The sequence below is a fragment of the Mya arenaria genome, chromosome 11, assembly GCF_026914265.1.
Source record: "Mya arenaria isolate MELC-2E11 chromosome 11, ASM2691426v1".
NCBI classification, from domain to species: Eukaryota; Metazoa; Mollusca; class Bivalvia; order Myida; family Myidae; genus Mya; species Mya arenaria.
The window spans coordinates 40,058,575-40,077,349 of NC_069132.1; the positions used below are offsets into that span (position 1 = coordinate 40,058,575).

Genomic DNA, 18,775 nt, shown 5'->3' on the forward strand with positions numbered 1-18,775 from the left:
ATAAGAATTTAATAAATATATGTTAATACTTTTCTTAAACTTTTGGCATTAGATAGTGAGGTTTATCTATGAACTTAAATGTATCGTAATAGTTTAAAGTGTATCGCAACTGATTTTTGACATATGTTCTTACATTGTCAATGGCGCTTTCAATTCCAAAGGGCTCGGACACAAATTCTTCACCGAAAGACTTGACGTCCGCATACAATTTTGTTCGCTTTTTTAAACAACAATCATTAACTGTCTTACAATATCCATTTTCGGCATATCATACAAAAACACACATGAAAAACTGTTTGTTTTAGTGTAATATCGAAAAAACAGTTCACCTCGTGAACTCTGAAAGTAAATGTTTTTCCGTGGGTACGCCACTCGTTAAATACAGCTTTTTAGTGTTCGCTTGCAGACACATATAACGATACAACACTGATACGAACAATTATCCGATACATATTATTAATTATTATTATTATTATACCAATGGCTCTGTGAATAGATCAACATATATTCACAAGAGTCTCGCAACTAGTTGACGTTGTGTAATAATTCCTGTTGAAATACAACATTACAGAAAAATCACAAATAGCATCGATTATTTATCCAGAAAAAATGAACATTTAAATTGTCGAAGGATTAACGAAAATAATTGCTGATTTGATCGTATTATGAAGTTAATAATGAATACCAAGGACCAACAAAAAAGTTGAATTTAATACATCTATCGCTTGTAAGTATAGGATAGACAACGATACGTCCATGAGGTGTCTATCCGACTTAAACCACTAACTAACGTGAACTAAAGAGAGGAGATTTGGTTCTTGTTCTTCAATCTAAAGACTCATAAAATCCAAATACCATTTAACTTTGTATACCGCAAACAATGCGTATTTTGGTTTGCCTCAATCACAAATTTTTTATGGTTAATAAAATTATTATTTATCGAAAACATTGCAAGGCAAGGATTTTAACATATTTGCTATTACCTAAATTGCCATATCGGAATTCCGGTAAGAGTCCAAGGACGGAATGGTTTTGAAACTGGTGGTCGAAATATTAAATCAAATATTATTTTCTGCATAAATATAATTGATATTTTGCTCGACATGAAAAGTATCTGTAATATTTCTTTTACATCAAAACGGGTTCATGATTTGGATGTTTTTATTTAATTTACGCTTTCAAATATTTTCAGATGTTGGACTAAAGCTAACCGAAAATGTGATTCGGTATGGCCTTACAGATTTGTTTCGATACGTTCAGAGGCTATGCTGTCGCGGCCACCCCGAAATTTTGCACTCCTGGTCATGCTTCGGGTATTTTCCAATTTATTTCCTGTTATATGACCAATACATTATAGGGCATAGGTTTTCGAATTTCCCGCCAAAAAGGTCACACACAAACATTTTTTTTTACAAATGAGACGATGATAACCGTAATGAAAATGAGAGCAAATAAGTTGCGTCTGCGCCTTCTTACTATACGATCAATGCGATTCTGCTATAAACTGATATTTCTTACAAAATGTTTATTTTTCTATTGTTTAGGTCGAGCCCGTCCAGTTGGATTATCAATTCAAGTGTGTGATTTACACAAAACGCACAAAAACCTAAGGAGCGGGTCCCATTTTCAGGAATAAGAAATTAGGACGTGAGGGACTATTTTGTTAAAAAGTATCATGTACATTTGTAAATATTTTTTGCGTGCAAACGTGACAATAACATGCCTGCGCAACAAATTGTTAGTACTGACTTACATAATGAACGCCATGAAGGTTGTGGTTTTAATGAAAACGTTCTGCCCACAAAGGCTACTATGACAATTTGATGTACCGGGTATACCCAATCGCGACGTTTTATTTCTTGAGAAACCAGGCCCAAAGTTAGTCCGTGTCCGAAAAGACGCTCGTCATCAACTGTTCATTGATCAAAATAACGTAACGCAACGTAACGGCATGGTATTGTTTGTGTAAGGCAGGTGCACGTGTGGCTGGCACGTGTTCTCACGGTCGTCACGAAAACGTTGTATGGCCAACAGATTTCAGCTCGTACATAAAGGATGCTGCGACACGGGGCGAAGAATATCGATTCTTACGTCCATTAAACTATTCTTGAATCCTGTCTTCTTTAAACGACTACGCAAACTATTTATTTTTTCATTTTATTTAATGCACCAGTCAATTGTAACCACGCCCCCCCCCCCCTCCCAGATCCGGGGGTATACCGGGGATAGCCGGGGAAATTTGCCGTGCTTTTACCTTCCAGGTGGCCACGCAGTGCCAGGTGAATGCGGTGGTTTTGTGGAATCAAAGTTGAGGGCTAAGCTAAACATTGATATCAGAATAAAAGGAAGATCAGCTATAGTTACTGAGTCTAAATCAATCACTTGGTAACTACAGAGTCGGCGGCCTTGAACCTATAAATCCCTCCAAATACACCTCAGAGCTCAACATGTTAATTCCATTTTCCATTTTTTCCCTGGGGAGGCCCCCGACCAGACACCCCCCCCCTCCGGCTTCAGGGATATTCCTCCTCCCACACCCTCCACCTGTCGTGCGTAACATTCAGTAAGGCCTGGCTACGCCCCTGATCATACATATAAATGACCGTCCTTTTTCTATAAATTCTCATTTTAGCAGAACTATGTGTAACACAATCGGTTAAACAAAACTGAGTGGCCGCCACCTTTGGTCCTGTAAAACTAACGACAAAGTAATAGTTAGATCACTTGAAGTATTCTCTTAATGCTAAAACTTTAAAGTTGCACATTGCTTTTAGTAATAATACACAGTACTCTTGTATATCGCTAGGAAATAACCTTCAGACCGCGTTATAAACATTTTAATCGTGTTACTCGGAACATTATCGAATTTGGAGAGAACTTCTTCTTGCCACGGAAATGACCGAAAAGTTACGTTTAGGTACGAAACGCGCATCGAGCACGTTGAAATGTTTACGCGCAATAAATAGAATGTCGCTTGGTGGATCGTGATATAAACTGTACCAACAATACCAACAACAGTTTATGCACAAGTCGATGGTTAATGGAAACATATTGGATTATTCAATTATTAACTCTGGTTTTGACACGCATTTAATGCGACGTTCAGCGTCAACGATAAAACAATAAGCGAAAAGACGTCGACATCGGCTTTTTATTTGACAGATGATTTGACTTGTAATTTAATCATATCTAAATAAATAATAGTCCGATTCATTAAACAAACACATGCCCATAATGGGAAGGGAATGCACTTTCATCATGGTTAATATCGTGAAAATCTATGATAGGCCATTTTTTCAAGCTAACCGCACCAAGCCCTTTATCATTGTTTTAGAAGAAAACGCATGTATAAATGCTTTGAAATAGAAACCGATTTTAGGCCGCTAGGCCGCTAACTTCACGCCGCTAGGCCGCTGAAGTGCTTGATCGACTTTTTTGAAAAAAAATGTTAAAAATCGCTTAAGAGTAATAATGTGTGCATAAAAACAGTAAATATATCATTGTTTTAGAAGAACATGCATGTGTACATGCTTTAAAAGAGCTGAGTGCTTGATCGACTTTTTAAAAAAAAATGTTGATACAATCGCTTCAGAGTGATAATTTGTGCATAAAATATATCATTGTTCTAGAAGAACAGCCATGTATACATGCTTTGAAATAGGACACCGTTTTAGGCCGCTAGGCCGACAGACCGCTAACATCGCGCCGCTGGAGCCTTGGCCACTGAACTGCTTGATCGACTTTTTTGAAAAAAAAGTTGAAAAACGCTCCAGAGTGATAATTTGTGCCAAAAAACCCCCAGTAAATATATCATTGTTTTAGAAGAACAGCCATGTATACATGCTTTGACTGCTTGATAGGATTTTTTTGGGAAAAAAATGTTGATAATCGCTTCAGAGTGAAAATTTGTGCTTTAAAAGTTAATATATCGATTCTTTGAAATAGGATAATCGCTTCAGATTGATAATTTGTGCATTAAAACAGTTAATTTATCATTGTTTTAGATGATAACGCATATAAAAAATACTCTGAATAGAAAATAATTTTAGGCCGCTATGTTAATGTATGAATAAAAAACATTGATTTATCATTGTTTAAGAAAAAAACGCATGGACAATTGATTTGAAATAGAGAATATGGGCCGCCTGGCCGCCAACTTCACGCCGCTAGGCCACCAGGCCGCTAGGCCGTTAACTTCATTCCGCTAGGCCGCTAACTTCACGCCGCTTAAAAATGTTCTACATTGCATTGGTCGTAACTCCAGTTATATACCATGTATATGTTTAGATGATAAAGTTTAAAAGTTATGTTTACATCGATCGTGAAGGAAGTTGTATTAACTTAAGCTAAGTCACTCTCGTTGGCACGATGATGTGCGAGAGTGTGGTGGTCTTGTGTTGAAGGGAAAATCGGAGAGCCCTGAGAAAACCCACCCGCCCAGGCCGGGAATCGAACCCGGGTCGCCTTGGTTGACCATTGCAATAAGTGGACAACCTAGACAAGTGTCTAGATGATATTCTTACAAGCTTAATTCAAACGTATCACCTTCCGATGCACCAGTAAATGATATCTGTATTAATGATACATATATGGCATGTGCATATATGGTTACTTTTATATTTTCTACGCTTAAAAGTTTCACAATAGGTTTAGAGACATGAGTCAGGCATTAGACGAATTGCTTTGTTCGAACCGCGTGACGTAACAAAGTTTAGGTGTAAGCACCTAAATATGATCAATACACAAAACGATATCTTGAACGAGTACTCTTTCTCCAGCTATAGTAACAGTTCAATATTCTTTGTGTTTTCCTGCGTCATGAAATGACGTCACATTTGTAGCACTTGCAAAGGTGCTGAACTCTTTTAAACATACGACAGGGTACGTTAAAATCAATCTTATTTTTTCACAACAATGTATTACAACATTTTATTAATCACTCTCGCTGGCACGTTGTTACGAGGGTGTGGTCTTGTGGTTGTACACTTGATATGTTTTCATCAATAAATTTGTATATAGATCATTAAGTAATGTGATAGCTTATTCATATTTGAAATGCAAAGCTTACATAAGGTTGTTATAATTCATGCGCCGCACGTGCTCTACTGCCGGGGACAACCTCAAGATTACCATGCAAGGCTTTATCCGGTCTCCACAAGAAGTTATAGTAGGATAAAATGAATCACGTAAACACAAATGTTGATGAAACTTGAGAGTTCACTTATTTATTTTCCTTATCACGACACACTGAATAGCTGTTTTTTTACTGCCTGGTGGGTTTTGGTTACGTGCTTTCCAAATCAGGAAAAAGAAAACAATCTGAAATGTCCCACAATAGCATGTTAAGTTTGACCTTCAACATTTCACCAATAAGGAAGATAAACATTGTACACAACCGTGGTATTAGATGGTCCATATACTAAATATATAAGCAAGAGGTTTCCTTCAGCAAACCTGTTTTATTTCACATATATTCTTGTGATCTCAAGCGTTATAATTTATTTTAAAACTAACCTAAATCAGTTTAAACAGAAATGTGCCATTATTTGTTGTATAATTGTTTTTTTTTTTTTGTATTTGGTATATATTCAATACAAAAGTTGAAACATGTGGAAATGTAAACACTTTATGAATTTCGTAATGTAAAGTTAAGTAGCACCATTTAGGATAATATATTACACCAGTTTATGATAATATTGGTAAAAATACACCTTGACACAAGTTTAAGATATAGGTTCGCCTATTATAACTTCCTGTTCTGAAACTACTTGATTTCAAAATGACACCAAAAAGGAATTTGGCTCTTCAGTTGATGTGTTTTTGTTTTTTGTTCTTTGGTAAGTGTATATGATTACTTATTTTATCGTCTTATTTTCGTAATAATTATTTTACAAGCCTTACGCTTAACTTTTTAAGGGCCTTCCACAGTGAACTAAATTGAAAACTTTCAAAAGTTCATGTTTTATTACGTTTTGTGAAACAATATTTTCAAGAGTAAAACAAACATCCCTTGCAACATACTTTGGTGTAAGCAGATTTTACGAAAACAGATTTATCAAGTTTGAGGTGAAGAAGCAATTAGGTCCGGTTAGAAAAGTGAGTATTCATTCGGACAGTGTAATTGGCTATATATATTTTAATGCTGCTATTTTCCAAAATGCTACATTTCATTAGTAATGTCATTAATTCATTGAGTTGTATTTGTTTTAATCAAACTTAAAAAAATAAGTTGAAAGTCTTGTATAGGTCAGGGACTATCTTTTTCTGTACGAATAATTCGCCCACTCTGCGAAATCATTGTTTAACAATTATGTTATACTTCTAAGCTGTTGGTGATGATGTTGATGATGATGATGATGATGATGTTGATGATGATGATGATGATGATGATGATGATGATGATGATGATGATGATGATGATGATGGTGATGATGTTTATGATGATGATGATGATGATGATGATGATGATGATGTTGATGTTGATGTTGATGATGATGACGATGATGATGATGATGATGATGATGATGATGATGATGATGATGATGCTCACTATACAACTGAACTATTCTTAAACATGGTGCCAACCATTTAAAAAAAACAACTGCAAAAGTTCAAGATAATATTAAAATGATTTGGAGTCCAGTGTAAAACAACAATATTGTTAATACACTTCAAACTCAAAGAGCTTTTATGATACAATTTCATAGGCCTGTTTTGATGAACAGTGCAAGACATTAATTAACGACTTTGCGTTCAAGAATTGTTTAAGTTCTTGGACCCAGGTACAAGAAATATTCAAGTTTATTATAGAATAATTTTAAAATTATAAAATAATTCTAGAACTGATTGTTGTATTTCAAACCGGAAAGGTGGAATAAACTGAGTGCGTGGGCCAAACGTATAGGCTGAAATAAGATTATTTATAATTAATCAGACGAGTACGTCTGTGCGTGTATGTAAATGTGTGTGTGTGTGTGTGTGTGTGTGTGTGTGTGTGTGTGTAGCTAAACTGATTAAAACAAAATGAATGAGAAGAACAATTTTAATACTATTTCTTTTTTTGTGATTTTGTCATGACCTTGGCTTATCGAAATAAAGTACTCATTTTTATAACCGTTGCATTGTTGTTAAATATGACAGGGTGGGAAATGTATTGATCAAACTTAATAAAAGTAAGACAACTTGCTAAAACGCTTCCTTTATAACAATGTTACAACCTGAACTGTTTACCTATTATTTTAGTTGGCAGAACACAATCCGACCAATGTCTTCATTTTGGGAAGAAATTCTATGATTCTACAAATTGCAGTAAGTACATAAGAAACACTCATCCAAATGGAAGAACAAATGAAAAAGGTACAATGGATCGATTGTTCAGGACTTTGCTCAAGTTAACAACGTGATTAACGACACCGTTGTTAACTTTTAAACGTTTAAAATTTGATGATAAGCTCTCATATTTTAATATTGTTAGAAAAACAGCAGAGCACAAGTGTATCCATTAAACTTCCAGAACAGAAAAGATTTAAAAAAATAAAAACGATGAGGTAAAAAGTGTTGTTAACTTTAACAAAGTTTTGAGTGTCAAGCGACCGTTGTTAAATTAGGCCACTGCTTGACAGTAATGACAATAAGGACGTAATCCTGATATCGTACCAATTTCTAACTGGATGTCTGTCAGGTGTGTAAAATGTTAAACAAATATTATACTGATGTTGATATGTTACCTTAAAATGCTTTGAAATTATATATATATATATTGTACATATGTATGCATATTTTCTATCAGGAGGAAATATTTTCAGGAATATTTTGATTGATTGATTGATTTATTTATTGATTGATTGATGCTTTGACAAAAAGGAAAGACAGAAAAAGCATTAATTTTCAGAATTAAATCCTATGCATCAGTATTTTTTCTTAAATTATGTATTAAACCGAAAGTTATAACGTCAAAAGGTTATATATTATCCCAAATATATTCTGTATTGTACAGAAAATGTTAAATAATAATAATAATAATAATAATAATAATAAAATAATAATAATAATTGTTAAAAATGATGTATTCGAAGGGCGCAAAGCATTGTCGTATTTGTTAACGAGTATCTTACCCAATTGTAGAGAATTCATCATAAAATTTCTTCCAGAAACGTTATTTAATTGAAATACGAAATACATCAATAAAAAGAAACGTACGTCTTAGGCCAAAACGCGGGCGATGAAGCTCATTTCTTAATCGATTTCTAGGATTTGAAATACAAAATAGTTCCTTTAAGTTACCGCGTATCTACAAATGTATTTCAATGATTTGCAGATTCAAGGAAAATACATATATACAAAAGAACCATATTATAGTCCATGCAGATTGTTTGCAAATGCAATTAAAACATGTTAAAACATATTTTTATGTTGAAGAAATGATGAAAGTGATTTTTCTGGATTACTATAAAAATAAGATGTTTTGGAGAAGAAATGGATATAAAGGAAAAGCAATTTGTTTGCCCTCTAATGTATATAGAACTATTATATGTGTATAATAAATAATGACTCTTTATTTCAGTAAAGTATATCGTTGCATTGTCGAATCTTAATATATGTCATAAGTGTTAATCTCAACGTTGTAAACTTACGACAGATTGCTCTGAGGTAAACATAACATCGATTGCAAACGGCAGCTATACCAACCACAATTGGAACAATGTAACCTACGTCTGCGATGATGGATACACTATAGATGGAAATGAAACACTGTTTTGTGAAAAAAAGAATAGCCAACTACAATGGCATGTCGATCCACCACGCTGCAAATCAGGTAATAACTTGTAACTTTTGAATCTAGTTGTGGAATTAATCGTATTGACTGCACCTGGGGGAGCTAGCATTAAACAGTTGTGCGTTAACTCCAAATTAACAATTGCCTATTGAACGAGTCTAGTTTTCGAAATATACCAATGCAATTTAGTAATTGGTTAATAAGTCTTAACCGACAAGTCAACCCCTAGAATATCAGATAGACAGTCCACAAAAGGCACAACTGGGAATGCCATGGCGGTTCGGTGACTTTATACCAATATTCTCATTTATTAAAAGTTGAACAAAATATTTACTCAAGACATTTTTTTAAACAAAACATGGTGAAGATCAAACTATTTCTTTTTTAATGTTTACCCTTTTTTGAAATGTAAATGAAACAAACTTATTCATGAATACCACTTTCAGGTTTCTTATCGTATGCCACCAAAACACGGATATATTGAAAGCTTACCTGGCTAAAATCCCCCAATAACATCATTTTTTAATACCTTTCAAATGAAAATTTCAGTTTCAATAATTTTCTCACAGCTTGATTTCAAATCCACAAGATACCTTTATACTTTCAAGTTACCTTAACAGTGTTGTCAGTCTTGTCCGTACTGTTATATATTTTTACTTTCCCTTAAATGCATTCATTGGACTGTATTTTATACTACATTTCAAATGTTGGTCTGCGTCGTTCATAGTACTCGAACAAACTGACCTGACCCCATCAACTCTATATGCTTACTTTTACAGCTTGGTTGTTTTCAAAAGTATGTGTTCGCACCTTTTCTTATGAGTTATATCACGATGCTACAAGTGGTAAATTGTAAACATTGCTATATTATATAACTCAGCTCCTCGCCCAGATCTACCTGTTAACCTCACAACCGAATTATTTTTAGCTCGACTATTCGAAGAATAAGGAGGCTTTACTATTCGCCCGGCGTCGGCGTTGACTCGACGTCCGATTAAAGTTTAAGGGTAAGTTGGCATTTTCTCTTATTACCCCAATACCCTTCATTCAATTCACACAATACTTCACACAGTTGTCCAGGACCATCAAACAATGAGGTTACATACTACCATTTCATCCCAAATACAATTTATAGCCACTGATTGATGAATTTAGGTTAAAGTTTTTTGGCACGTTGTGTCCGGTTAAAGTTAAAGGCAAGTCGAGATGTTCACTAATTACTTCTATACCATTTATTCAATTGACTTAATACTTCACACAATTAGCCTTAACACTTTTAGGTTACATAACTACATAATAACCCAAAAAGTAAATAATTAACTTATTTATTTTTAAAAAAAAATGCTTTTGACAGTCACATTTTTATATTTTTAACCAAAGTGAAACTTGTTTATAAGAACGACGTACGCCGTTTATTATTTTTGTTAGGTTTGACCAATGGTGACCAAACTTAGTATATCGGAAGAGTTTATAGAGACCTTTCATGGGAGTGTGTTTGAGGCCCCTTGGGCCAAGGTCAAAGCCACTATGACTAAACATATAATTGGTTGGTACTGAATAATTTTAGTAAGGGTTGACACATTGCAACCAATCTTTGTATATACATGTAGGTAGATTTTATAAGTCCCTTTCATGAGATTGTGTTTCGGGCTCCGAGAGTCATGGTGAAGGTCAATGTCACCTTTACTAAAAAGAGAAAAAAAGGTAAGTACTGAATAACCTTAGTTAGGATTGACTTTAAAGATGCACTCTTGCTCCCAAAAAAGATTTACCACAATTAATGAAATTGTTTTAATATTCCAAAAAGGATGAATAAATGTCGAAAACAATGGTACTTATGAAGGATACCGAGTTTAATTTGAAAGAAATGAGCATTAAACACGGTGTTTCTACCTTATGAGACTATAGTAGACCACAGTAAATCTTTTAGCATTCACCAATCATTTAATATATTTCCGCTTGCTGCTGTTATATACACGGTTACAATTTTGTTATCAGTATTTAATATTTTCCATAAATGCATTATTTAGTTAGTAGTTTAAGGTTTATCAGTCAAAATTGATATTTGTTATACATGTGTATGTATTGATTTTGAATAACTGTGTCACTTTAAATAAACTTTCAGAAATAAAAAAGTATTTATACAATAGCTTTTTATTTAAGTTAGTCTACCTTGCATTGCCTTCTATAAAGTTCATATTTGTGTGGTATAACTTTATATCTCTACGTTTATATTTTGAAATATAAACCCCAGCTCTAATCTCTACAGGGGATTTACTCTTTTATATAAGGTACCTGTTATGTTACTCAAGTACTTCCCCCATTCATATGTAACGTGAGTGGAGTGTACCGAGCCGCTCGGTACATAATATGTCAGAATTATGCCTATTATAGATAACAAAATATGAAACTATATCATGATTTTCCTCAAGGTCACTTAACCTTTTGATTGTATGCTAATGATTTTTAGCTTCAGATAAATAATCACAAAACAATTATGGGAGAAGTTTTGAATAACTAATTTTCCTTGTGGCTTCTTGCAGGAAGCTGGGATTTCCCGGATGAAAAACTCAGTTGTTTCTTAACTGTTTTTTTAGTTGTGACCCTTTTCAAATGGAACACTTATCAATTATGCAATACCAGATAGCCGAGCTTTCTTGGTATATACATAGAGGAAAGTTCACTTTACTACTAAAAACGCTCTAGCTCAACGTACCCTCTAACTATGTCAAACAGGAAAGCAGAGCTTTCTCTGAAAGATTGTAGAAGTTGCAACGTGATATGCCTCACAGGATAGCTCAGCTTTCCAGCAATACCATAGAAGTTAAGGCCTAAATGAACTAGCTTTCGTATCTCTCAACGACAACCCGGTCCACTCGTCAGCTATTAACTAAACAATACGTCAAAACTGAGCTTTTCAGTAAATATATCTAATATTTTCGATGAGTAACTACAAAGTTCAAGTCGATTAACACCAATTCTTTCTTGATGTTCACTGGTCGGTAACAGCAATAGAATGGCAATATGGTGTTTAAGCGTATTTAAACTCGCACTCGGGCCTTGCCAATACGGCGAGTGCCCAGATAAGAGTGTTAGTAATTTTAGTTTTTTGGAGCATAGTACACATACAGAATGTAGCCCTGGTTAGAGCAACCCTGGTTCTTTAACTTGCAACAGTGTAAAGCTCTGTCACACTGGACGACCTTTTAACGTCCCTCAAGGAAGACGATTAGTATTTTTAGTGTTGCGGTGGCTAGTTGAACCTGCTACCCCTGGATTGGCACTCAAGTGTGTTACCACTAAACCACTGATCCGCTAAGAATGACCATATGTGGGGATAGTGTGTTAGCTTATTTATACTCATTTCATGTTTTTGGAGCATAGTGCACAGACAGAATGTAACCCTGGCTAGAGCTACCTGGTTCTTTGACATGCACCAGTGTATATCATTGCCACTCGGGTCCCCCATTTAACGTCCTCCCGGAAGACGACGAGTATTTGTTTAGAGGTGCGGCGGGGAATCGATCCTGAGACCCCTTGATTGACAGTCAAGTGTGGTACCACTAGACCACGGATCCGCCACTAATGACAATATAATCAAACCTCGACGTTTTAACCGCTGCGGAAAAGCGCTCGAACAAGGCAATGCTTTCATTGGTCATTTAAACTGAGAGTCGATTGGTCGAAAAAACGCTCGAACAAGGCAATGCTTTCATTGGTCATTGGTCATTTAAACGGATAGTCGATTGGTCGAAAACTAAGCAATTTGATTTGTCGCAATCAACATTCGGATTAGTCAAAACTATTTTTATATAAATAACAAACAAAGACGATTTTGGCTTGGATTATTCTCTATGTTAACGGATGTGGCGAATGCAAATCTAGAGTTAGTTTATGATATTTTTACCTGTCCGGATTTCAGCCTTCTCTAATGAAATCACTTCCAATGTTAGATGACACTTATAATTCTATTTTGGTATGGAAATACAGCATGTATGTTTCATCCCCACAAACTAACTACTGTAACTAACTAATTATAATTGTTATTAAATACATATAATACAATTTTGATTAAGTAAAATGTACTTTTAAATGTCAACCATTGTCCTTTACTTAAAAATAATACATAAACGCAACCCCCTGACGGACTATGGAAAATCCTTAGAAAGTCCTGAGAATTATAACATAGTATTTGGATGTTTAGTTGGTAGTATGCGGTGTCCTTGGGTAGTCTTTAGGTTATAGAGTAGTTGTGGGATGTCCAATGGTAGTTGAAAAATGTTTTTGGGTCGTCCTTAGATGTTCTTGGGTAGTCATAAGGTATATTTTGTTTGTTCTGGAGTTTCCTTGGGTAGTAATGTGTTATCCTTGAGTAGTCTTTGAATGGCGTTGGATTGTTTTAAGATGTTCTTGCATAGTTCTCGATTTTCCTTGGGTAGTACTGGTGTGTCTGTATGTACTTTTAAGGTGTTTTATTAGTCCCGATGTGTCATTATGTACTAATGAAGTGTTCTTGGAGCAGTCTTGGTGTGTCCTTGAGTAGTCATGAGGTGTCATGGGATAGTCCTGGAGATATCTTGTAGATTTATGATGTTCTTGAGTAGTTCTGGAGTGCCCTTGTGTAGTTCCAGAATGTCTTAGTGTAGTTTTAAGGTTAAATGTGGTAGTCAGGGTTGGTCCCTTGGTACTCTTGAGATAATCATCAGTACTCTTGGGGGTCCTTGAGTTGTCCTTTGGTAGTTTTGGGGTGTTCTTGGGCAGTACTGATATGTCCCTGGCTGGTCTTATGGTGTCCTTGGGTAGTTCTAGGGAGTCCTTGAATTGTTCAGGGTAGTTTATGTGTAGTTATGGAGCGTCTTTGTGTACTTTAATGGTGTATTCGGGTAGTCCTGTGATGTCATTGGGTAGTCCTGGATTATCCTAGGGCAGTACAGGGGTGCCCTTAGTTAGTTCTAGAGAATCCTTGGGTTATCCTGGAATTTCCTTGGATGGTCATTGAATGTCATTGAGGTGGGTAGTCCTGGGGTTTTGAATAGTACTGGAGTGTCCTAGGGAAGCTCCGGAGTATCCTTGCGGCGTTCTTGAGTGACTTTGTGTAGCTTCATGGTATTTCTTGTGTAGTTTAGAATGTCCTAATGTCCTAAGATATTAATGGAGTGTCATTGGGTAGTGCCGAAGTGTCCTTTAGTAGTTTTGGAGTTGTTTTGTGTAGTTTTTACTTGTTAATCGGTAGTCTTAAGGTGTTCGTGGGTAGTACTTGAGTGTCTTTCGGTACTTCCGGAGTGTCCTTGGGCAGTTCTGGAGTATCTTTGTGTAGTGTTAATGTGCCCTTTGGTTGTGTCCTTATGTAGTTCTGGAGTGTCCTTGAGTAATTTTGGGGGTATTTTGGGGGTGACCTTGGGTTGTTCTGGGGTGTCCTTAAGTAGTACAGGAGTTTCCTTTGTAGTGCTGGAGTGTCCTTTCGCAGTACTGGATTGTCTTTGATTGTTTCAATGTGTTCTCGGGTAGTACTGGAGTACCAAATTACTAAATAACATAAAAAACATATAAGTTAACATAAATGGACCAAAAATATCTCCTCGCAATTTTCGTTTTTATATTAATACATACAATATGTATATACTTTACATACTATTATTATATTACAGACTGAAAAAAACATGCTCGACATTTAATCTTATATTAGTTTGTAGTAAAAATAATCACTTACTTAATTATTTCGTGCTTTGAATGATTTAATGAACGAGTTTTTTTCTTAAAAACTCTGTCAGGTTTATCCTATAAACAACCCGACAAATAAAACAATGTGTATTGGTTTTCTGAAAGGAATAACTTTCATAACATCATTGACATCATTTTAGAAAAAACAAACAATGAATTTGTAAAACCACATGTCATTTTATGTTGAATTAAACTTGATATAAATTACAGAATTATTATTTATTGGAAATATTCATTTACACACAAATTTACTAAATATGTAATCGTATAATGCTATTTAATTTCATATTATTTGCATTTATTGTATCATATATAAGTAACAAATAAAGAAAATAAATATTGGTTGCATTAAGAAGTGTTCATCACTTCTAATTAACATTTTGACTGATAGCAAACACGTCACCACAAATGGTTAAAATGGTAAAGTCAGTTAACATTTTAACTAATGCCAAATCATTGTAGCTAGATTGCAAAAAGCAAGCTGAAAGTTTATATAATCTCTTTTTCGAGTCTATTTCCTAGGTAAAAACCATTACTTATGTCGTTTTTCTGAGGCCATTAGAAAGAAAACACAACCTGGGATTGGAGGCGGATATCTTACCCACTGAATCGATTCCACCTTTTCACATTTCAAAGCGCCTAATTCCCAATATGGCATTTCCAAAAGGTGCCCTTTTATAGTCTCTAAAATAAAACTGATTTTTTTTCTTTATTCGGTCCGCAAATGCCATCTTGTGTTTTTTTCTTTCCTTCGAGGTGGGCATTGGAGTTTACATGTATTCCATGTATTGCCTGACAATCTTCAGGTAAATGGATTTTTTGGGCCTGAAATAGAAAACATAAAATACAAGACAAAATAATAAGAATGCAACTTTCACATCAATTATTTCAAAAACCTTACATTGAGGAGATTTTACAATTTCTTTAATGCCACAACAATTTAAGGCTGCACTCTCACACATGGACTCTTTGACACCTTTGTTATGTGTTTGTCTTTGAATATGCCAATTTTTGTGGTAATGTTTGGAAACCAATGATTTAATACTGGTGACCAAGGATCAGATGTCAGTTCTTTTCATTTTCGAAAATTGATGTCATAAAGCGATACTTTTAATAACGCTTTAAGAAAAATGAATTTTTCGGCAGTTTTCAAACCATTGAGATCTCTTCGTTTATGAGTTACTTATTTGACTAATTGGAAGGCATTGTTGCAAAAATCAGCTAATACTGAGACATGTTTTTTTTTTTTAAAAATGTCAATAAGTGAATGTGCAGCTTTAAGTTAAATAATCACCTCCCTTACTAGCTTTGATATCATTTGAAAGGCCTTTGAGAAATGACAAAGAGAAACTATCTATCTGTGAGTGGGTAGCTTTAAGTAAAATCATCACCTCCCTTACTACTTTGACATCATTTGAATGGCCTTTGAGAAATGACAAAGAGAAACTATCAAACTGCGAGAGTGCCGTTTTTTTGCTTTGTTCAAACTTTCTGAATGACGTGTTTTTTTCTATTTTGCACCTAGTGTTAAACCCCCTCATAGGCCAAACTTATGGACTGATGAAAAATAAAAGTTTTATATTGTTGAAATTCTATTAAAGTGATATATTTGGATATATTCATTCTTTGGTGATTAATTGTACAAACATGCAGGAATATTTTGGCCAAACCCAGTTCTTGTTGCATTTTTTTACGAATTTTGAAAATAGCACTACCGTACTCTTCATCTGCCATTTTTTCATTAGAACGAGCCAGGAATTCGTTTTGGTACCATTCTGCGCTCTGAAAATAACAATAATATTGAATTTTAAATGTCTGCAATTCATGGGCACAGCAAAAATGTCAGCATTTTTCTATTTTCGTGCACCACCACCAGTTGATTTTATAGTATTTAACCTTAAAAATTATGTGCATGTTGACATGTTCTGTCCCATTCCGCCGAATTACTTGCATGACGCTCTATTAGTTAAAGAGCTATATAGGATTCAAGATTTATTTACAGAATTTCCAGAAGGCCATATCCCATGTGGACAAATATAAAGGGTATTCATATACATATATACAAAAATTGTTCTATTATGAGAGTTATGTTTGCAAATAAGTTTATAAGTAATCCGGCATCCAATTGTGTCAACATCGTAGCTGATTGTTACCGACACACACACTCCAATATTGTTGAATACATATTTTGAAAGAGACTCGCTTATGTTATGTGAAATGCACTTTTATATGACAAAATAAAGAGTGGCAAATCATTAGGATTGATAAAACTAATATACTGAAAGCTGGAACCGTATAATAAATCTTGATTTATGCTCAAATATTGTCTTTGAAGTCCACGATTTTGAATAGCGTATGTTACGCTTTTCAATAAAAGGCTTTAACGTTGAGTTATCCCTCAGTTTATGTAAGTCGTCAGTTTTCTTATTTTCGCCTGACTGTACCGGAATGGATTTGCTCCCCACTAAACCCAGTTTTTTTATACTTACATTGCATGTTTTCCTGCTTTTCGGTTTTAAAGGTATACTAGTTAAAATATTAGTAATATCCCGATGCATTATCGTGAAAAAAATGGTTAAAAAACATAAGGAAGTCCCTTTAAATAAATATGTCACTCGGAGTCACAATACATTAACAGAAGAGGTATGTTTAAGTACGGATATATACTTTAAAACCATATATCCGTGGCTTTAGACATATAATTATAAGACTTTAACAATGAATTTTATAAATATACCGAGTTAAGAAAGTCTAACAGATTGTCATTTAGACAATGTTAGTCAGATTCATACTTCATTGTTTTTTAAAAGAAATTATATAAAGCATTTGTGTCACAAAACACTGAAGAAATTAATTTTTACTATGTCAACATATGTCAAATGGAAGGCACACACACACCACCAACTAAAAATAAATGGCATTCCATTTAGTTCCTCATAAGGGCCCATTTTACACAATTTTTAAATTTCAATAAAAATACTTATTAAGTATAAAAATAACACTTACACACAAATAACTGGTAATAGTTAGCCCATCACTCAGTATATGGTCTAGCATATCGCTTTCTTGTTATAACATCTCCTTGTCGGCCACGATGGACTATTTTCTAAAAACCCGTATTATTTCCGATTTAAATTTGTTTGGTAGTGGCCGTGGTGTTCCGACTGAGTTAGTCACGTGACCTTAAGTAATATCTCATTGATTAAGAGCTCAAAATACCTCTTCTGGTTTCAATAATAGCTGTAATAATTTAAGTTTTGTCACTAATAGAGGATAATTGTTTGTTTCAGTGTAAGGTCAGTATAAGATCGCAATTTATTACAGGCTTTTCGGTGGTTTGTTGATATATACACGGACCTAGGAAGCTCATTGACTAAGCACCTAATAGTAATGTTCGTGTTCACAAAGAGAACTTTATTGCGATCTTTCACTGAAACTAACTTTTTTTCTTTTTTTATTATATATCTTAAAATAATGTAAAAAGCGCCAAATTGTATGCGAACAAAACGTCTTTTCGGTAATGCCGTCTTTGATATTCTGTCTAAGTTGTGTTAGCGCTGGCATTTGAATTTAAATTCAAACCGGGATATATTCCCCCAAAAATGTTGTTTTGCTCGCATGCAATTTAGCGCTTTAAAAAACCCCAAAGTTGTTCTGTTTTTATTTCTAACAGTGAACTGTCATTTTATTTCGCTGATAAATCTCTATAAACCGGGGAGCTTACAATTAAATGATTTTAAGTAATAGACAGAGACCATCGTTAATAAAATTCTGAAGGTACTTGACCACGTCCCTCCCAAAAAAAAGAATGTCGGCGAATTCTAATGAAACGTGGTACAAACAATCGTCAAAGACTATACAAAGAAAATTGTTATATTATCAGTGCGTGTAACGCAAATTGGTTTAAAACAAAATGGTCAGTCTGAGTATTTTTTGGCATACGAAATTTGCATAGAACATTTGTATAAGATAATGATAGGAAATTGGATGGCAATATGAAGATGTTTTAAGTCCAAGAAGGTAATTTCCAGGTTAATGATATGGCAGTAAATCTAATTAACTTCAAGCATCGGACATATACGCCTCGGTCCATATACACCTTCGGGGCTGACTGACCGGTCCTTAAAATGTCGTTTGACCCTCAGTGGTGTGTATTTTTTCTTAAATGTTTATACAAATATTGTAGTATTTTATAACAGTTTTATATTTAACGCATCAGAAGCAACAACACCAACAGGAGCAGCAACAACACCAACAGGATCAGTAGCAGCAACAACA

General features: G+C 34.5%; 1 protein-coding gene across 2 annotated transcripts in view; it reads left to right on the plus strand.

Moving 5' to 3' along the window:
• Positions 1-5,705: 5,705 nt before the first annotated feature.
• LOC128207580 (uncharacterized) overlaps positions 5,706-18,775 on the plus strand; it is a 17,543-nt gene continuing 4,473 nt past the window's right edge. Inside the window, exons 1-4 of one of the 2 annotated variants that reach the window (XM_052910610.1) lie at positions 5,706-5,837; positions 7,243-7,308; positions 8,639-8,815; positions 18,717-18,775. The exon at positions 18,717-18,775 is cut by the window's right edge and continues 187 nt beyond it. In XM_052910610.1, the coding sequence (XP_052766570.1) occupies positions 5,780-5,837; positions 7,243-7,308; positions 8,639-8,815; positions 18,717-18,775 (360 nt within the window). In that variant the 5' untranslated portion in view covers positions 5,706-5,779. Of the gene's footprint in view, positions 5,838-7,242; positions 7,309-8,638; positions 8,816-18,696 lie in introns of those variants that run through there. The other variant, XM_052910611.1, reaches the window with a different exon arrangement.